The 20671-nt window shown below is 53.4% G+C and overlaps 6 protein-coding genes across 6 annotated transcripts; 2 read left to right on the top strand and 4 right to left on the bottom strand.

Annotated features, from left to right (window-relative positions):
- Positions 1-649: 649 nt before the first annotated feature.
- On the bottom strand, positions 650-2276 carry CC84DRAFT_1097004 (uncharacterized protein; the record flags this gene model as incomplete). The annotated part of the gene is made up of 5 exons (XM_018174694.1): positions 650-1346; positions 1393-1517; positions 1577-1784; positions 1848-1923; positions 1976-2276. The coding sequence occupies 5 exons, from the start codon at positions 2274-2276 to the stop codon at positions 650-652; spliced, it is 1407 nt and encodes a 468-aa protein (XP_018033562.1).
- Positions 2277-2495: 219 nt separating this feature from the next.
- CC84DRAFT_1207924 (cytochrome P450) lies at positions 2496-4997 on the top strand. Its single transcript, XM_018182127.1, has 6 exons — positions 2496-3068; positions 3125-3275; positions 3347-3792; positions 3866-4507; positions 4658-4818; positions 4876-4997. Exons 1-6 carry the CDS (start codon positions 2915-2917, stop codon positions 4909-4911), a joined length of 1590 nt encoding a protein of 529 aa, XP_018033561.1. The 5' UTR covers positions 2496-2914; the 3' UTR covers positions 4912-4997.
- A 194-nt stretch (positions 4998-5191) lies between these two features.
- Positions 5192-7151, bottom strand: CC84DRAFT_1220086 (uncharacterized protein; the record flags this gene model as incomplete). Its single annotated transcript, XM_018183135.1, has 5 exons — positions 5192-5637; positions 5696-6199; positions 6252-6471; positions 6525-6605; positions 6744-7151. 5 exons carry the CDS (start codon positions 7149-7151, stop codon positions 5192-5194), a joined length of 1659 nt encoding a protein of 552 aa, XP_018033560.1.
- Positions 7152-11154: 4003 nt separating this feature from the next.
- CC84DRAFT_962084 (ras-related protein RSR1) lies at positions 11155-12116 on the bottom strand. Its single transcript, XM_018187973.1, has 4 exons — positions 11896-12116; positions 11818-11848; positions 11690-11769; positions 11155-11639 (listed from the first exon to the last, which is right to left on the bottom strand). The coding sequence occupies exons 1-4, from the start codon at positions 11929-11931 to the stop codon at positions 11169-11171; spliced, it is 618 nt and encodes a 205-aa protein (XP_018033559.1). The 5' UTR covers positions 11932-12116; the 3' UTR covers positions 11155-11168.
- A 1707-nt stretch (positions 12117-13823) lies between these two features.
- CC84DRAFT_1151602 (DUF1620-domain-containing protein) lies at positions 13824-16970 on the top strand. Its single transcript, XM_018176756.1, has 3 exons — positions 13824-14365; positions 14413-16642; positions 16694-16970. Exons 1-3 carry the CDS (start codon positions 13839-13841, stop codon positions 16736-16738), a joined length of 2802 nt encoding a protein of 933 aa, XP_018033558.1. The 5' UTR covers positions 13824-13838; the 3' UTR covers positions 16739-16970.
- Positions 16971-18506: 1536 nt separating this feature from the next.
- Positions 18507-20309, bottom strand: CC84DRAFT_1151599 (putative benzoate 4-monooxygenase cytochrome P450). Its single transcript, XM_018176755.1, has 3 exons — positions 20118-20309; positions 19076-20068; positions 18507-19017 (listed from the first exon to the last, which is right to left on the bottom strand). The coding sequence occupies exons 1-3, from the start codon at positions 20274-20276 to the stop codon at positions 18571-18573; spliced, it is 1599 nt and encodes a 532-aa protein (XP_018033557.1). The 5' UTR covers positions 20277-20309; the 3' UTR covers positions 18507-18570.
- Positions 20310-20671: the final 362 nt, after the last annotated feature.

The raw sequence follows: 20671 nt of genomic DNA, 5'->3' as shown, positions 1-20671 counted from the left end.
CATCATCGAAGTAAGGATCTCTTAAGAGAGGTTCAATAAAGCCACGTGCCCAGGCGCGAGAAACAGAGATGTTAGTGTCGTGGCCGTCGTTGTTGAGATAAGATATCAGGAAAGGCCAATGAGGAAAACATTGTTCTCGAGATCCTCGTAGAACCTGGCAAAAGTCAACATGCGTCACGCAAAAGGTCGAAATGAAGGATTGCGTATGACGTACAATGTCTTGTTCTTGACGCGTGAGGCGCGATTGGGCGCAAGCCTGGTGGACTCGAAGCGAGCAAGAAAGTTATGTTTGCGCTCGTAGTTGCCCTCGATGGGATTCTCACAACAGAAATCCTGGAATCCAGAACAAGGAAAACGCTCGTGGTAGTTGCTCCAGCTGATGCCTCTATCTTCAAGAAGATCGATAGTGGTAGAAACGTTCTTATCGACGAGAAATAAGCTGCCGCTGTTCAAGCCGAAGGTATCACTACTAGCAAGAGCAATGTAATTGGGTTGACTTGAGGCTCCGACCCCATACCCTTTGAGCAGAAGTATGATCTGGGTTGTGGCGAGTCTTGACCGATCGATCGCGCGTCAAGCTTCAATAAATTAGTAAAGCGTTCCAAAAGACGGAGACTTAGGAATTGACATACAACCTTCGCTGTATGGACTATTTTGCCATATCCACCTCAGGCCACCCCGTCATTCTAAAGGCCTCATCCCAATGAGGTCGGAACATAGCTTCGTCATTCGGGATGTTCAGCCAGAGTACATTCTTGAGCCGCGCAACCACATCTTCCCACCCGCTTAACGCCATGGAGGTGGCTATTAATGCAGTTCGACCGGCGAACCACGAGTATTCGGCGGTTCCTGCTGAGGCAACGAGCCCAACTGCGTGCAGCCACAAGTCTATCTCATCGTAGACACGGAATTCCGACTCGAGTTGCTCGAGACCAGCGATATATCGAGTGACTACATCTCGCAGTATAACGGCATGAGAGTAGTATGTTGGCCCTTGAAGAATGAACATGTATGATACAAGCGCATAGCGAATGCACTCGGAATATGGCGTTGGAGGCCTTTGTGCATCTGTAGTGGCTGCGAGAAGTCGATGAATGACGAAGCTAGCCAAGTCGTGCAGACGAGTAGGCTGCAGTGTTGTGCGATTTGCTTGTCGGAAGACATGGTTCAGCCGCATGAAGACATTCTTGGTGACTTTATCACAATAGTCTTCACCGATGTACCACGTATCTCCAGTTTGGTCTGCAGGATCCAACTGCCACTCTGGTATTGGTGGAATGCCGCTTCCTGTGCCAAAGTCATCCTGGGTCTCAAATTGCGGCTCCCGCGTGATAAGCATTGAGACCCTGTCCGAGATCAGCCAGAAAACGATAATGCGTGACGGTTGCTTACCAGCTCACCATCCTCGCTGTGAGCGGGCTTGTTTGCCTCACGGCGTTGATGCCGCCCCTGAGATTGACGAGTCTCTTGACACCGTCAACGTGCATCTCGCCGATTTTAAGGTTACCCTTGCCAAACTAACGCATTGAATTAGCATACGTGTCAATTCGATCGGGAGTCAAGACGCTTGTCTCACTTCTATTGCGGCGAGGGTTATCACGGAATTCATGGTACCATCCTGTACGGCCAGCGACGTGTCTTCGACTTTCCGCCGAAGCAGCGCAACTGAGTCTGCCATCAATAGTTCCGATGTCTGGAAGCCCTTCTGGGCCCACAGCTCCTCGTCAAGACACGCTGTCTGGAGGGAGACATGGAATAACGCGGGATCTCCTAGCGCAAGTGGCCTATCTAGTAAGCAAATGGTGAAGAGTGGCTCAATAACCAATGTTCATGCTAGGTCAACTCACCACCATGATACTAAAAAAGGGTTCGAAGTTGCGCTAAGATCTAGGGGGTAGTACTGAAAAGCGATTTTGTTTAGGACTAAACTGTTTAGTTAAGCTCCGGGATGTTCCATTATCGGTAGTTCACGTACACCCATGGATGAGTCGCTGAACGTGTTCTCGAGGCAGTCGGGTCTGCGGATATGAATCAAAGGGGTCCATATCTAACGATCCAGGTCGGTAATGGGTCAACGTTGATATGGAGCCCTCAGGTGATGGCGTCGTCATATCATGGTGCCACTTTGACGCGTTCGTCAGCCCTGTCAAGGGCTCATTTGCGTACACGCATCTGGCATTGCGCTTTTCGCATCGCGAACACCGTGGCAACCGTAGATCGCAACCGAGCTTCGACTTGGCACACGCGGCGCATGACCGGCGAAGCGTATGGCCCATTGCAAGATAGTATGAAGCCCATGCGAGTATCTTCTGGGTGCGAGTATTCGGGATGAAGAGTCGTAGGAAGGTCAGAGGTGTGACCCAAGCCCTTTGCGCTTAACCCAAATTGGGAAAGTACTCTTTTTCTGCATCTAGAAAGGGACTAACCTCCGAAGTGGATCACGCTTACATTGTGACTTCACCCTTCTTACGATTTCTCAAGCCTTCCTACGCACGAAATTGTGCAGGACTTTGGTGGCTGTCCTCACATACGATGCTGTTGTCCGGGTCTCATGTGCAGGCTGCTTTCCCACGCCAAATTCTGTACCTTAGGTCGACATTGCTTACTCATCCTCGTACGAGGCATAGTAACATGCATATCTCCCTCCAATGGATCGAGCAGTGCGTCGGATGATCGCAGACCCATCTTCAACCCCTCGATATGCTTTCATGCGCTACTTACATGTTCCTTTTCCTTAAGGTCCGTGGTCCAACGGAGTCTAGTCTCTTTCTGGAAGCCTACTCTTCACACTGAGTGCTGGTGGCATCATGTAAAACGGCCACTGAGTTGCATATGCAACGTCCGTTACTTTATAAGAAAATAGAGAATCACCTCAATCCCTGCAGTACATTCCATAACCTGCAGTTTCCTCAATATGGTGTCCGGATATGCCAACTCCACCATGCCAACAGGTTCATTAGATGCCAACAACTTCCTACCCTCGCTAGTTCACAATGCTCATTTCACAAGATGGCTGACCTGGCAAACGTTCTGCACAGCACTGCTCGCTGTGGTGATTTATGACCAAGGTACATCTTCAAACTCTCGCCTAACCCGTGTCTAAGCTAACATATCCCTTCCCCAGTGATGTACCAGGTCCGAAAAGGCTCTATCTCAGGCCCAAAGTTCAAGATTCCCCTCATGGGTCCATTCCTGCAGGCACTACACCCACGATTCGATGGCTACCTCGCACAATGGGCCAGCGGCCCCCTCAGTTGTGTCTCTGTCTTCCACAAGTACGTTAGAAAAGACACGCAGCTAAAGTTAACTCCGTCCAATATACAGTGCTCTGACAAGCCTCCTGTAGGTTCATCGTTCTAGTCTCAGACCGCGACTTTGCGCACAAAGTCTTCAAGTCCCCTGCCTACGCCGAGCCCTGCATCGTACCCATCGCCAAAGACATCCTCGGCCATAACTCGTGGGTCTTCCTCCAGGGCCGCGCCCACGCCGAGTACCGTCGCGGCCTCACTCCGCTCTTCACCAACAACGCAATCGCCACCTACCTGCCAGTGCAGGAGAAGGTGCTCGCCACGTACTTCGACAAGTTCGTCGCTGCGAGCGAGGCAGAGCTTGGCCGACCGAGGGAGTTCATGACGCTGTTCCGCGAGATCAACTGTGCGCTGTCGTGCAGGACGTTCTTTGGGGATTACATCTCTGAGAGCGCAGTAAAGAAGATCGCCGAGGACTTCTACCTTGCGACTGCGGCGTTGGAGTTGGTCAATGTGCCGTTTTCGATGTATATCCCTTTCACAAGTACGTACGCCTGAACGTCTTTGGACCACCTGTAGTGCCTCGACTTCCACATCCTACTAATCTCCCCCTTCAGAAACCTGGCTCGGGATCCGCACCTCCACCGCTGTCCGTGCCGAATTCGCGCGCTGTGCCGCCGCCTGCCGCGCCCACATGGCCTCTGGCGCACTCCCAACCTGCATTGTAGACCACTGGGTCCTCCACATGATGGAGTCTTCTCGGTATCGGGTTCGCGTCGCCGCAGGCGAGCAAAACGTTGAGAAACCCACCAACCTCATCCGCGACTTCACCGACGAGGAGATCGGCGAGACTCTTTTTACCTTCTTGTTCGCCTCACAAGACGCCTCCTCGAGCGCTACAACGTGGCTCTTCCAGCTCCTCGCCCAGCGGCCCGACGTACTTTCACGGCTGCGGGACGAGAATCTCGCCGCACGGGGCGGCGATGCGAGCAAGGGATTTACGCTGCCTATGCTGGAGACACTGCCGTACACCACCGCCGTCATAAAAGAGCTGCTGCGCTACCGCCCGCCCGTGATCTTCGTCCCGTATCTAGCGACCAAGCCGTTCCCCCTGACACCGAGCTACACCGCGCCAAAGGGCAGCATGATAATCCCCAGCTGTTATCCCGCCCTCCACGACCCCGTCGCCTACCCCCTCCCCGAAACCTTCGATCCAGACCGCTGGATCACAGGCGACGCAGAGAAACAAACCAAAAACTGTACGAGACCCGGTCCTCTCCCCTTACCTTCCTTGGCCCCCATTCATTTCTCTCCAATCTCCCTCCCCCACACCACGCACTCACTCTCCTCACCGACCCCTCTTGTCACCCTGTCCACCACATCCACGATATGCTAACACGAGAACCCAGGGCTCGTCTTCGGCGCCGGCCCGCACGACTGCCTCGCGCGACGCTACGTGCCCCTCTCGCTCGCTGCTATGATTGGCAAAGCCGCACTCGAGCTCGACTGGACGCACCACGCCACACCTCAGAGCGAAGAAATCCGAGTCTTCGCGACGCTGTTCCCCATGGTACGTCGTAATCTCCACAACCTGAAACAAACGATCAATATGCTGACTCAAGCGTAGGACGGGTGTCAGTTGGTTTTCCAGAAAAGGGAGTAGACACAGTATCATGATGACCAATTTTGCGTGCATGGAAAGGATGTATAATGTGTCTATGCAGGGACCAGGAAACACAGAATAGCAACATTGAACTTCGTGAGAATGTATCATGCTCGTGCAGTGAAATCACTACCTATAAGTATATGTCCATTATTTGATGTGACTCCTGGAATGGTTCGCATGAAAAGTGACCCATATCATGCCCGGCCGATCCATGAAACCCAGACACCAAAAACCGATACAACCATCTCCACAAAAGCGACTAGAATATTCTAAGCCTCTAGTAACGGCCCCCTGGGGGAGGTGCACCGTACTGAGGCTGCTGGCCAGGGTAGCCTCCAGGACCACCTTGCGGCGGGCGACCACCAGGTGGGGGTGCGCCATACTGGCCCTGACCCTGACCCTGTGGAGGGTAGCCCTGAGGCGGCTGTCCGTATCCTTGCTGAGGGGGGCCTCCGTATTGCTGACCCTGCGGCGGGTAACCACCTTGCTGGGGCGGCTGTCCGTAACCCTGCTGAGGAGGCTGTCCGTAACCTTGCTGAGGGGGGCCGCCGTAGCCCTGTTGGGGAGGACCTCCGTAACCACCAGCCGGGCGGTTGCTCTTCTGATCTTGTGTGTCGTAGCTGGAATCGATGGCACCGAGAATCAGCTTCAGGATCCACTGGTCGGGTGTGAGATCAACGGGAGGGTTAGCACGGGCCATTTCCTCTTGCTCATTCTCAAAGTCTGGGTAATGTCAGCATGAAATGTACACGAAGAACGCAGACCTTCTGGGGATACATACTCGACGTGCAGTCGATGAACCTATCAAGCTGCGGGTCTTCATCCAACTTCCCGAGGAATGCGCGCGCAGCTTGATCGTTGCCGACCTGGGCAAACTGGAAAGCAATACCACCAGGAGGTAGTGATCGAACGGCCTCATTGATGGCATCCAGGACGGCATTTTGCGGCTCACCAGCCGGCTGTCCATCGGTGACGGTTATGACCAGCACAGGTTTCCTGAATTGACCCGAGCGGGCCTGCTGAACGAGTGGGTCGATGATCTTCTTCTTCAAGCTGGTTCCCATGGGAGTGAGACCCTTGAACTGGACGCCACGCATGAGGTTTTCGATCTGGGCTTCTTGGGCGACGTGGTTTGCTAAGTTATCGGGCAGATTGGTGTTCATGAATCGGACATTGATTCCATCAGCATCGAAGAGCGTCGCGGCGAAAGCGACCCGCTCCAGGATGACGCGCAGGTCCTTTATCCGCTCGCCACCCTCTTCGAACTGCATTGAGCCGGAGTCGTCTGGAACACAATTAGCGTTTTGCTTCGGGCGTTTGCGTTGGTGCCTTCATACCGATATATAGCCAGATGTCGTATAGAGCAAGCTTGACTACATCATTGGCAATTTCTTTTGGAAGCTTCCATCGTGAGATGACCTGGCTAATGAGTTGGGGAGCCTTCTGCGCGATCTGCTCGACGACCTGCGAGCCTGGTGGATAGAAAGATCCTAGGTTCTTCTCCTGGATGCATGCCTGCAGGAGCTGTCTGTATGCGGCGGGGTCGCCAGGGGGTCCCTTGAGTGAACGTTAGCCGGATCCACGCCTTTTCTGCAAGAGAATGCACTGACCTGCTGTTGTGGGGGACCACCGTACTGGCCTCCTGAAGGTGGAGCTCCGTACTGGCCCGGGGGACCTTGACCGGGTTGGCCCTGCAAACCACTGTCAGCGTGGATTCATGGCGACGCAATAAAAACAAAAAATTGCAAGCCCTGTATCATGCATCAACCCTCCACCGGACAGTTGTGTAGATGTGGCCTCAGACACAAAGCGTGTGGGAGGTTACGGACATATGGATTTCCAGAGGGCGGTTGCTGGCCGTACTGAGTTTGTCCATAGGCTTGCTGTTGTCCATAAGGCTGCTGCTGTTGTTGTCCATAAGGTTGTTGCTGCTGACCATAGGGCTGTTGTTGATACTGTTGGTTCTGCTGGCCCGGATACGGCGAGTGCGGCGGACCCGGAGGCGGCGGCGGCGGCGGCGGGCGATTGTACCCAGACTGTGTTTGAGGATAGGGCGAGTGCGAACCGTAGGGTGCGTGTGCAGATGCAGGAGAGTAGGGCGGGGAGAAGGGCGGTTGCGGTTGCGCGGAAGCTGGTGGATAGGGCGGCGGAATGGGCGGCTGTCCTGGGTGCGCTGGAGACTGATATCGATTGTTAGGCGCGTAGTTGTACGACTGCTGCCCGCCGTAGTATGCCATGGCGGATGCAAAGCAGAGGAGGTTGTGTGGCTGGTGGGATGGCGCGCAAAGAGTCGCAGCAGGTAGGATCCGCAGGCAGGGCCCAAACGACAAGTGAGGGCGAAAAGCGAGCAAGTCGCAAAGCAGTTGACGCAAGACCAGGTGGCGCAACGATGGTGGGGGATGGTTGATGATGACGATGAGGGAGCATGCGACGCAAAGAAAAAGCGCTTACCTGTGGCGGGGGACCGCCGGGATACGCTTGGTACTGTTGCTGCCCAGGCTGAGAAGGCTAACGGTTAACACGGCTCTGGAGCTTCGTAACGCGTACAAACAAACAGCAGGACTCACATAGGCCCCTCCAGGTGCGCCTTGCCCTTGGCCTGGAGGCGGGTATCCACCGCCAGGAGCGCCTCCTTGGTTTGCTGCGGCGAGTTTGCTGGCGAGCTGTTGCGCACTGTTAGCACCAGGCAGATGACGTTGATGCCTGCGATGAGGGGCAGGGAGGGGTAGCTGTCGCCGTTGCGCGTCGACTTACACCCATGGCTAAGGCTGCTGGCTGCTGGATTCGAGTATGTGGAGCTGTAGCAAGCGCTGGTAGGGTTGTTATTGCAGGGAGAAGGTGCTGGCGGGTGAGGGATCTTGTAGCAGAGAGAGATTACCCTGCCATGGTGAGCAAGCTGCAAGCTGAACAATGACACCACAGCACCAGCACCGCCACCCTTGCTGCCCCGCTCTCCTTTGCTCCTGCCCCACCGCGCCGGCTCCTGCCCTGCGCCATTGGCTGCCATTCACCGTGGCCTGAGTTTGCTGCCACGCCAGACCCTTGAACCGGCGATGCACATGAGGCTGAGCATTTCTACGCCTCGTAATCTCTGGTTGACGAACCGGTGGGCCCCTGCAAAAGCTTGTTGAACGCACCGCACCACCTCCGCAATGCTTCTTTCACATCTGTTGGAAATGGACATGGATTACAGCCACGCGTCGTAAGAGCCATTGCAAGCTCTGTTCTTGTGGCACTGTGCACTTCAAGGGCTCAACAGTGGGTCCGGCGTTGGGCAGCATGCTCAGCCCTACGGCACTCAGCCACGCTCAATAGCACGTCGGGCATTGCTACACTGCAACAAGCAAGTGATGACTACTGTATTACCAGCGTCTCTGTCCAAGCGCTGAAGGCTGCTGACATTCATATCAAAAACTGTTCCAACCAAGCACATCTCACTATCATACGCGCCTCGAAGCATTACTTTTTTCTGTGCAAGCTTCCATGCACAAATTGATCTTGGCTGTCGTCGTCCGCCTTCTACTTTGACCTGCAGTTCAACAGATTGCTACATGACTTCATAGCCCTAGTGACAACTTCCTCCTAGGAAACCCCTAATAAATGAGGATGCTCTACTGAAACAATATATCGACCATCTCCGTCCAGGTCCCATCCTCACAGCCTTTGCAACATCGCAACGGCAGTGCCAGAGAGTTGGTTAGCACTTAGCACCTCAGCGGCACCTCGGACGGGTGCCGGCGGTGCCGCAAGTCAGTCGTCCCCAGTAACATATCATCCTAACTAGGGGTACCTAGAATGATATCGTACAAGGTAGGAAAGCCAGGTGGTATGGAGATCGGTGTGTATTTGCGTGTGCAGAGAATAATGGAGGGGCGGACTTTGTGTAGATATCTTTGTCAGATGTGATGCTACTTGTACCTATTGTCAAAGGGTATACTCTATGCATGATCAACTTCACACTATCTAGATAGGTGCGAAACGAACAGTCTCCAGCAGTCATGCAGCTATGCAGCCATGCAGCCATGTTTTGATGACGGACACAGACAACTCAATACAGTCGTGCCCGTTAGTTTTGGCCATAGCGTTCAATCAGCCCCATGCTCGTACGCAAATCGTCCTCGAAAACTATTCCTCCTGTGCCGGAACGTCTCTTTACCGCTGGCATTAGAGTAAGGCCCTGCCCATGCAGCACTACGCAGTACGCACTGCGCACCAGGCATAGAATGCGACCCGTGATCGTCATGTCTGTGTGATTGCGGTGCATTCTAGATTTAACCCCAATTCGGCTCGTCGATTTTGCCTAAACCGGCGAACTACATAGGTTGGATGCTGACTCTTCCTGTACCAGGGTAAAGACGGCTTTTGCCGAAGGTGGTACGCGGACTTTAGTGTTCATTGAAGGGCATTGAACCGAGCGCTGCTGTCCGCACAAGTTGCGGTCTACGAGCAACAACGACGGGTGTAGAGCATGTGACAAGCTGGTGGAAGGGCCTTACTGAGGCGGTGCTCACCTTCGTACTGCTAAGGTGAGAAGCCGTTTTACATACTCTTTCCCCGCAAACCATTTAACAGGATCGCAGAAATGTGGAAGAGGCGGGGAAATAATCCGCCAATCAGAATGCGGTTCAGAGTGATGTTGACCGTAACAGGCTGTGTTTTATGCGTTACCCAGAAGTTGATGTGCAGTAGGACCGGACTTGGACGATGCTGCGCAGATGTCGGCGACTGATAGCTATACGGGGTCCGGCATTGCGAAAGCGAATGCCATCTAGCTCACTCGCATGCAAGCTCGTGCGGTAAGCTCCTGCGAATGCATAGTCCAAGGATACGTGTACACGCAAATATTTTGACATCTGATGGCGAACGCCACGGTGCTGACATGCCTAAGTTCCCACACGGTCGGCTCGTCCCGCGCTGGCACCGGTCACACTTTCTGTCAAACTTATCCTTTTTTGCGGATTTCGATTCGCCGTGGTTGCACACATTGTTGGTCCATACGAGCAAAGGATCCGGGAACCGGGTCGGTCAGTCTTGTGACTTCAGAGCAAGGCTGATATCGCAACGCCAGTAATACATATATGCAGGGTGGTCGGCGATTTCAGATCGCTAGGCCTGGCTGAGACGACCGGAGGACCAGGGACCGAGGTACGGAAGTCCGATCCGCTGTCTCATGTTTGATTGGGAGACATTGCGGAAGTCGCATTGCATGCTGTGCGAAGTGTCTCGCTCTTCGTAGAGTAGATTTCTCGAGCTGAGATAACTCCTGTATCTTCCCTAGTCGGTTGCGGCACGACTAGCGTTCGTTGTTCTCTGCACATATGAGCCCACTCGTGCAGCTGCGAAATCATCTTTTAGGATGTGATAACAAGACTAGTCGGGTACATGAGCCACACAATTTTCTTGAGTGGTCCAGTGCGGGATCTACCATGCGTCGCTCTGGCGAAATTGCGTGTGGCACTAGTCGACGAATTTGCATCATCTACATAGTATTCCAGCGCGGATTCGCGGGATGCAAGACGAGGACGTACTCGTGCACTGAATCGCAGACACGTTGCAAGGTCTTCGACCCTCGAAGACACTGGTAGCTGTTTCTTAATGGTGAAGCGGGCTGGTCCGCAGCACAGGCCGTGAATCGCACCTTGCCCACCCTCGAAACCCCACGTCATGGATCCTCCGTGGGTCGGATGTGATAGCACGATGCCGGACGAGCTTCAGCGGTGAGGTGTTTCGGATCGGTCCGATTATAGTATAAACGGCTATCTTTGACTGAACCGATGTGGGCTTGACTGGAAAATTGCATCGCGGCAGCAACGAACGTTTCGCAAGGAGCACGTAGGCAGATGCATCGACCGTAGTGATTGGACTTCTCGTTCAATAATGGACGCGGCATAATGGCTGGCCATCGCTTACAGACCTCGGATGCATGATCTGACTTGCCGAATGGCACTAGCAGACGTGACGGGGGACTGCATGGAGGAGTGTCATCTTCCAATTCGATGCGCTGTTGCACGAACACTTGCGCGATATCTCCCGTTTACGGCAACGTGACATATGGCAGTGCACGACTTCTTGCAAAGTACGCCATACGTGCAGCCAACGGATTTGCGTTTTGCATAAACTGGGTAAGACAGGCCACGGTGGAAGAAGGATCCAAATACATTTGTGCGGCGAGCCGAAATCTAAATTTGCTTCTAAAGGTAGGTCCAATGCCCGGGGAATCGTACTAAGAAAACAATGCGTTCGTCTCGTGTTCGTCAAAGAATCGTGCATCTTGGTCTATGATTTCGTCTGTTTCTTCGATCGCCTGGTCGTTGTCGTTGGGGCCTTCGTGTTTCCCGTTCCCTTTCCCTCTGGTCGCGATCCTTGTGTATGATTTGTCGACAAAGATCTACAAACACCTCATCCACATTGGCGCGCCGCCGGGCGCTGGCTTCGTAGTAAGGCACTCCACCCCATTCTTGTGAAAGCTTGAAAGCCCGTGCTCTTGGGACCGCCCGATCGTCTTCGAGATCAGATTTGTTGCCCACCAAGACCATAGGGACATTGTCATCTTCTTTGATGCGCCGGATTTGCTCACGTAGCTCTTGGAGCTCGTATAGCGAAGACATGCTGGTAATAGAAAATACAAGGAGAAACCCTTGTCCAGTTTTCATGTACAGCTCTCTCATTGCAGTGAATTGTTCTGTTCCAGCGGTGTCAAGGATTTCTAGAATGACATGGCGACCCTAAAGGATAGGTTAGACAAATAAATCGAGTTCAGGGCTGTGTAACAAACATCGACTTCGATCGCTTTCCGATACGAGTCCTCGATTGTAGGGTCATAGCTTTCAATCCAGACATTCTGTACAAATTGTGCTTTGCAACGTTAGTAGGAAATTCTGAGAGCCATGGCTCGACGCATACCAGTCAGGCAACTTTTGCCCACACCACCGGACTGCGTTCGTCAGTATTAATTATCGACCGATGCTTGGATAAACTTGCCCCCAAAACTACTATATGGTATTCCCGCTGGCTCATGCTGACAGCTTCGGTGTCACTCCGTTGGTGTCAAATTTAGCTTCCGTGCAGCAAGCGTCCCAGTTCGTCCCGAAAACCGCCGTGCCTCGACCGAGCGAAAAGGAGTGCGCTCACAAGGCGAAAGTCACAATCCGATGGCCCAAAACTTTGGAATTATGCTGAATCTATGGAGTCCGACTTGGCCGAAAAAATGCGACCTCAGGCTGCAACGAGTGGCGGAATTAATACGGCCAGAAGTTTGGACAGCGAGCGAATAGGCAATGATGATCCCGGGCGTGCAGTAGAGTGGTGTTGCTGGCAAACGCCAAACTTGTTCCTCGCGAGACGTGTTGGTGGCTGGGTGGAAAGACTTTTTCTGTAAGGCTTATCGATTAGGAGAGCCAAGGACAACAGGAGAATCTGGTTTTCTGTCGGCAGCGGTGCGGGATGTCTGGGAAGGAGTGCGTCAGGGCTTCACGGGCAAAGTTAGGGCGGAGGACAAGGTTAAATGTTAGGCCTGGCCTGACATAAGTCAGTACTGGCTGGTGCTTGGGCACAGGCGAAGGCATCGCGTCAACCCGGGCGCGAATCGAACGCTTGAGACGTCCAGTCCACCCTGGTGTCCGTGTACCACACTGCGCAGGGCTACAATTCGCGTTGCGAGATTCCGCGCGCGACACCTGACGAATGGGCATGCTGGCTCACCGAGTCGATGCGTTGGCGGAGGGCTTGCCTTCGTAATTTTGGCAAGCCACGCCCACCGTGCGAGACGGCGCTACCCCCGTCCACGTCTTTGGGCCCGGCTCTGTGCCGTAGGGTTTCCTAACCGGCGCATCGGGAGACCCCATGCCTCTTCGAGCCGTCTGTGGCTTTCACTCGCTGCTGTCAGAGCTGTCGTTGATATTGCCGTTACAGATTGGGTATGCGCGCTCATGCGGCAGGCCTTTACTGTTGCTGCGCAAATGAAGGGTGCGAGGATCCCGTTCGGCCACTTCGTTATGGAGCTTGCTCCGAGCTGCACAGACGCGGCCTGCACCAAAGCGCAAACGAACGGTTGCCTCCGGGGCAGGAAAGCTGTGACGTCGCACAGCGGTGAGATTCACAAGCAAGAGTCAGTCCCGCGCACGCTGTCGGTAGTTGACTGGCTCTGTTGTGGTACCGTCGCAGAGTAACAGGCGATGAGGTCTCTCATCTCCGCCCGGTCACCATGATGGCGCCGACTCTAGCGGTCGGGCTGATCTGGGAATCCAATGCAGCTTGCTAACCCGAACCAAAATCGTCAAACCTGAGCTACGAGCCAGCGTCAATTCGGGAATCCTCTGCGCTGTGGAGCAGCCTGAGAGCCTCTTACCGCGATGAGCTACACGTCGGAAGTAATTCTGCGCGTCGCGCCAATGCGCAGACGACTAGATCGGACCACGCTTACAGACGGTCAGGATGGCTGGGCGGAAGCGGCAGACATTCCCCGTGGCGATGGGCCGCATGTGTCGCTCCGTGACTCAGTGGGTCTTTCGCTGAGACGGCATAACGGGCGATGAACATGGCATTGTCGTGCATATCTTCCCAGGGGTGTGAAGAAATGATGTCAGCAATGCGGTGCCAGCAACTCAGCAATTCATGGACGCATGCTGATCACGTGCGGGTCGATGGCCCGGGCCCGGACAGTCGACGCTTCTCTGGCGATGACGAAGGCCGGCTCTGGCTTGCAAGCTGGCGAAGTGTTGGCTAGAAGATGCGATCTCTTGGTTGACTCGTTATACCATGCGTACAAAGCTGACTGAAAAGGCACCACCGGTGTTCACGTTTGCATGAGAGCAGACCTCCGTACCAATCAGGCAAGAACGTGCGGATTAAGGTAAGACCGACCCCGCGTCAGCAGGCGCCTGTATGGCAGGAGCACCCAGCTTTGTCAACAGCAGCCCACCACGATGCGTGTCAATGCCGCGCTCGCCTTTGCAGCGTGTCTTGCCCCGATCGCTGCCATTTTCGAGGACGATGCATACCATATAGACTTCCATTATGCCCTCCTGGGCTACCCGAAACCTGAGGCCACCTTCTTCCAGAAACCTTATGCTGCCAGCAAAGCGTCCCTTCTGTACACCGTCTCCGAGAATGGAACCATCGGCGCAATCAACCCAAAGGATGGCGCATTGGTGTGGCGCTCGGATCAGGGTATAAGTGGCAACGGTCACCTCAGGGCCGGCGAAGACCAAGACACTGTCATCAGCGCAGTGGGCAATCGCATAGCTGCATGGAGCGCTTCGGACGGAAGGATTGTCTGGGAAACCAGCATCGATGGCGCAATCGCGGAGGACCTGGAGATCCTAGAACAGGAGGACGGCATATCGAACAACGACGCCAAAGATGCCATCGTACTTGTCGCCCACGGCAGCAGCGGCGTGAAGCGGCTGGACGGCAAGACCGGCCGTGTTAAGTGGACGTTCGAAGACACGAGGTAGGACACGCAGAATCGAATCAAGGGATAGGCACTGACGTTCGTAGCGGCGACACTCCGTTCCAGGTCTCATCCTCGCCCACGACCATCTACTACATCGCCCTACACTCGCCCCTTCTCGGAGGGGGCTCGAAGATTAGGGTCACCTCATTAAGCCCGATAACCGGCAAGAAGCTCGACTCGTACACGCTGAGCTCCGAAGGCGAAGTGTATACCAAGGAGAATATCCTGTTTGCTGGAGCGAACACCGCAGCACCTATTCTGGCTTGGACGGATAAGGCGTATAAAGTCTTGAAGGTCAACATCATAGGGACCAAAGGCGTTTCGAGCTTCAATACGCCAGCAAGCGAGAGCATTGAATCGATTGTACTCCATGCACCGCGAAAGGTCAACTCTCTGCCACATTTCCTTGCAGAGTATCAGACAGCCACCGGACATTCGGCCGAGGTCTACCACGTTGACTTGAAGAAAAACGCTATTTCTCAGGCCTACAAACTCCCGCTGCTCCAAGGCAAGGGCACTTTTGCCACCAGTACAACAGATGCCAACGTGTTTTTCACGAGGATTACCTCCGACGAGGTCTCAGTCGTTGCATCAGTATCCGATGGAGTTCTTGGAAAATGGGCAGTCAATGGTTCTCCATCTCTCGCTGGCGCCTACCCTGTGCACGGCGTAGCTGAAGTGGTTGTCAAAGGCAACTCTGCATCCGCTATTCGATCTGCGGCACTCTTTTCTAACGGTCAGTGGGCGCTTATTCGAAACAGCGAAATCGCGTGGAACCGGCCCGAGTTCCTATCTGGCACTGTCTCGGCTGTCTGGGCGCAGCTTCCGGAAGAAGAGTCTCTGGCTCAGCAGCTCGAAGAAGAGCATCACCAGGACGTCATCAGCGCATATATCCATCGTGTGCAGAGGCATCTGCGTGATCTAGAACATTTTCCGGCCTGGCTGCAGAACCTGCCAAACAGGATCCTGGGCAGCGTCACTGACCAATCAGGCAGCAGCACGATCGAAGAGATTCAGCACGATACTTTCGGCTTCCACAAGCTGGTCATTTCCGCCACCGAGAGGGGGCGCTTGTCTGCGCTCGATGTGGGTTCTCAAGGCAAGATTGTGTGGAGTATCGACCTCCACCAATTCGCACCAGGTGCTGTCATTACACGCCCATCATTAAAAGCGTTCCGTGGCTTTGTTGAAGTCAAAGATCCTGGCTTGACTAGCCCATTGTTCATCAACTCGACTACCGGTAGTCAGGTATCTTTGGAACATGCGCACAACCAGTGGCTTCCAAACTTGGATCAGGAGACACTCGTGACTTACAAGCTTTCGGAAGGCGAGCTTCAAGGTTTTCTAGGTACCGAATCTACTGCGCAAGCTGTGTGGACTTTCACGCCTCCTCCAGGAGAGAAGATTGTTCGTTACACTGCCCGGCCAGCAAAAGACCCCGTGGCATCTATCGGTAAAGTCTTGGGAGACCGCAGGGTTCTCTACAAGTACTTGAACCCGAACCTAGTCCTTGTTACAGCTGTTGCCGAGGCCGGACGTCGGGCTTCGGTTTACCTTGTAGATTCCGCCTCTGGACAGTTGCTTCATACGGCTTCGCACTACGGTGTAGACGTCTCTCGATCCATCCCTTCGACCTTCTCCGAGAACTGGTTCAGCTATTCCCTTACTCTGGACTCTACTTCCAAGGCATCGCGTGGCTATCAGCTCGTCGTTTCTGAGCTCTTTGAGTCTCCTCTACCCGACGATAGGGGACCACTCGGAGACTCTGCCAACTCCTCCACAGTCCTGCCAATGGGTGAGGCTGCGAAGCCCCATGTTATCTCGCAGAGTTTCCAGATTCCAGAAGAAATTTCTCATATGACTGTCACACAGACACGGCAGGGCATCACTAGCCGCGAGTTGATCGTTACCCTGCCATCTTCGAACTCAATTGTAGGTATTCCTCGCGGAGTGATCGATCCCAGACGTCCCGTTGGCCGCGACGCTACTGCTCAAGAGCAGTCAGAAGGTCTCGTCAAGTATGCGCCCATGGTCTTGTTCGATCCCAAGTGGCACTTGAACCACAAATACGAGGTTGCCGGCATAAAAGACGTCATCACTAGCGAGAGCGGCCTTGAGAGTACCAGTTTAGTATTCGCTTACGGAAAAGATATCTTTGGGACGAGAGTCGCGCCGTCCTTCACTTTCGACGTTCTGGGCAAGGGTTTCAACAAAGTGCAGATGTTGCTCACTGTCGCGGCGCTGTTCGTTGGAGTGTTGTTTGTAGCACCGCTAGTATGTAACATCTCTCCCCGCTTGTGTGTATGCATTGGCTAACAAATTCAGGTTCGGAGAAAGCAGATTAACTCTTTGTGGACCGTACCACAGTGAGTGGTTGGAGGGAAATAAGTCAGATCTAGAAGACAAGTGCAAGACATGTATGATGCGCTCGAGGTGGACATCTACAAATGATGCAGTGTCCACCCAAAGGATACCCATGGGGAGTGCGAGGTCGCAGGAAGGCAAGCGCTCGCGGATGAGGCGGAAGCTACAAGTGGGAAAACACCAGGTATATACGTAGCGTAAATGTATATGCTGTCGAATCTACGCCATTTTGATGCCGCGCCATGAGGAAATGCTAGGTACTGGGTTAGGGTGGTGAACACGACCTCCTTCGCTTTTGAAGAAGGCAGGTCTTGGGGCGTGGCTGCCTGCTCTATTATTATCGTTGTCCAGCGATCGTCTCTTCTCGTCGCATGACACCCCCACAGCTAATATCTGAATGTTCTCGCACTTAGCACGTCAGGTTTATGATTACATCCCAAAGATCTGCCACCCACACTTAGTGACCGTTTCAATACGCGCATCAGGATGGAAGAACAGCCTAGCGAGCAGATGAAGCACGATGCAGAATGCCCTACGCGCAGGCCCACCGATGCGGTGCTTCAACATTGCCCACTGGATATGGAAGGTCCCAAATACGACTTCTACGACTGCTTCCCACGAATAAAGATAGGGCCACGCCCCATCATCGCCGACGATTACTACAAACTGAATGCGCATCGCTGGGCGAGGGCGCTGGACCCATATGCTGTCGAATCGAGACGTTTGATTTTGACATCGCTCCACCATACGTCACGCGGTCGTACACCTGGGAACGAGGGTCTATTTACCGAGCTACTTTACCAGAAGACGCGAACGAGAAACTGAAAGTATCACTATGCTAACCCATAGACTCATCCCCAACGGCCTCTCTCTTCATAAACTCACCATGCCACTCCTACTGCTCTGTTCATCACGTCTGCCCATCCTCGGCCCCGGCTGTCCAAATCATGGACCAATTCCATTTCAGCGACAACTTGCCCAATCTCCTATGATCGGACATTCTCTTCTTCGTTCTGGCCCAAGATGAATTGCGGCGGCCGCAACGTCTTTTATTTCCTAATACCTTGGACTGTCACTGTTGCTGCGATAACTTCTGAAGGAGACTTGGACGGTCTACCAGGTTTGAGGATAGACCTGGCGGCGGTGGGATTGCGCTCATCGCGGTCAAGTCAGCGCCAGAGTTCATAGTTCTGGAGGCGCGCGCGAATGCACTACGGCGTGCAACTCGCCGTGCATTTCTACATCCACATGCAGGGAGAGCTCTGGTGTTTTATGCAAGGGCAAGTGCCAAGGTCGCGGCAACGGGATGTGCAAAGGTCGAGCTCGCGTGTGGTAGTGTGCGGCGTCAACAAAGGATGAGGTGTGATTGGTGGTAAATTACGGCGTGTCTACCAGAGGTCCGGTAGGTATTAGTAGGAGGAAAGAGGACATCCGCGCGGCATGTCTGACGAGGAAATAAATCCGAGAAAGAAAGGAAAGTGCTACCCGATGCGGTTGTGTTCATGACTTCGCCTCATATTTTGGTTGCAGCACGGTAGAGTGTGACGCAGTGGTGGTTTTTGACGATCTGCGACTCGGACAGCTTGTCTCGATACAGTAGCTAGCGTCGTTCGCAGTGAATGGGAGGTCGGATGGCTCAGTGTGACACCTACAAAGTAAGTCTGGTATAGCCTCGAGTGGCATGGTTCAGTGTGAAACGCTATAACGTCTGTGATTGTGGAGTGCTTTCAAATTACTACAATTATCGTGATACTCAGGTACCGAGAGTCCGGCACTGGCCAACCGTCAACACGCTGACGCCTCATGAATGATCGACATTACCGAGGATCTACTCGACATCACTCCATCCTCTTCCCCAAGATCCGAACCCGAACCCCACTCTCTGTCCCCAAACTCGTCATTCCAATAAAACAATCGTAATTCGTCTGAACATCTCTCTCCTCGCTTGTACCCCAAATCTCCAGTTCCATCCACCGCCACACAAATGCAATACCAAAGTATAGCTCGCTGGTCGCAAGATTCATGCCAAGGCAGCTCCTGCTCCCACGCCCAAAAGCGAACCAGTTCTTCTTCAGGTCGGAATTGTCCAGCCAGCGTTGCGGTCGGAATGACATGGGCTCGGGGTAGATCTTCGGATCGGTGTGGATCAGATAGGCCGACTCCATCACTGGTGTACCACGAGGGATTTTGTAGGGGCCGTAGGTTAGATCTTCGTTGGTAGGGATGCGGGGCTGGCGAGACGATACACCGTGAGCGACTCTGAGGCCTTCTGTTATTACCGCAGACTACCCGATGTTAGAGAAGATGGTCTCGTGAACGTCATCCACATCCAATTATACTCACGAGGTATGGGAGAGCTTCGAGCTGAGGCAGCGATACTGTTGTTCCTCTCACGGGAAGAATTCTTTTCAGTTCCTCGAGCAACTTCATTCCGACTTCCTTCTCTTTGAGAAGATAGTATATCGTGACCGCCAACGTCCTCGAAGTCGTCTCCGTTCCCGCGCCGATGAAAACACTACTCTCAGCCATCAACCGAAACGGTGTTTTCTCCTCCGGCGGTAGCTTCACATTAGGATCATCCCTGAATACGTGGAATATCGACTGATGCCCCGTCCCTTTCCCACCATCGTCCTTAAAATCCATAATTTTCGTAATTCTTCTTAATAACCCAGCATTGAACTCGTTCAACGGCAGAATATCAGGTGACAAGTACCCAACATACTCAGGTGGCAAATCAAACATCCAGTTGAAGAAGGTCGGAAACTGCCGCGCGAGGGGCCGCATCTGGATGCCCTGGTGCAGTATGTCTAGCATCTGCTTGCCGTATTGCGAGCGCTCCATGCTGTTCATGCCTTCGCCGAAACAGTACTCACTGATGATGTCCATGGTCATAGCTGCGAAGGCATAGTTTAGATTGACGATGCCTTTTCCGCCTTCACCGATGTCGCGGTGCATGTCTTGCTTCAACCTAGCCAGAAGCCTGTTCGTAGTATTGACGACAAGCGGCTCGAGAACTTGCACGTTACGCTTGCTGAAGAAGCTGCTTGTAGCGTTACGCCGCATCTTATGCAAATCGTGGTCCATGGCTTCTAACATTGCGCCGCTCAAGGTCTTTGCGCCGCTGTGGTGGGACCATGAACAGCGGTCGCGCTTGTGTGCATTCCCGGAAGCGTAGATGGTGTCGAGGTAGGCATGGTCGTGAATGTGTACATGGATGGGATTTATGCGGATGATTGGACCGTATTTATTATGGAGCTCTCTGAGCTTGAAGCCGTACTGGTATTTGTGTGGGTACACATCGTAATAGAACTCGTACCAGAAGGTCAATGCAGCGAGCTTGGAGTGTCAGCGTCTGGAGCTCATCATCATTAAGTAATATACATACCTTGGGCCCAGGAATTTTTGCTATTGGACTGAACCAGACGCGATACACAACTATCGCGATGCAATACGCGAGCCACAACGTGAGCAAGGTGCCGAATACCTTTGCAACACTAATTGTCCTGACCTGGTCGAACCTTCCTATGAGAATATTCTTGTCCATTTTAGAGGAGGGTTGACAAGACAAATATGCGCGGCTCTGTCGTTCTGATATAGCTTTCGGAGACTAATCCATCAGCTACGACAGTAAGCGGAGACTTTTGGACCATGTTAGGTGGACCGTCCACAGCACGCCGCGACTAGTACCGTAGCGAGCTCGTAGAGTCAGCAATTGCCCTTCAAAATGAAAAACCATACTAACAAGGTCGGTGAAGCAGCGCCGACTTCCTACGACGGTGCTTTCGCCAACAGCCGACACGAGCAAATCCTCCCAGCAAGCAGTTACAGTCTTCAATTCTAAGGTTAGCATGTTCGAGCTGTGCAGTGTGTTTGCGTAGTAGTTCCATTTCGCGCTGCTTAGCTCGTATATTCTCCGCTTCAATTGTGCATTCACAGCAG

Source organism: Paraphaeosphaeria sporulosa (genome assembly GCF_001642045.1).
Source record: "Paraphaeosphaeria sporulosa strain AP3s5-JAC2a unplaced genomic scaffold CC84scaffold_8, whole genome shotgun sequence".
NCBI lineage: Eukaryota > Fungi > Ascomycota > Dothideomycetes > Pleosporales > Didymosphaeriaceae > Paraphaeosphaeria > Paraphaeosphaeria sporulosa.
The sequence above is the reverse complement of the archived record's forward strand: the minus strand, read 5'-3'. Positions and strand labels throughout refer to the sequence as shown.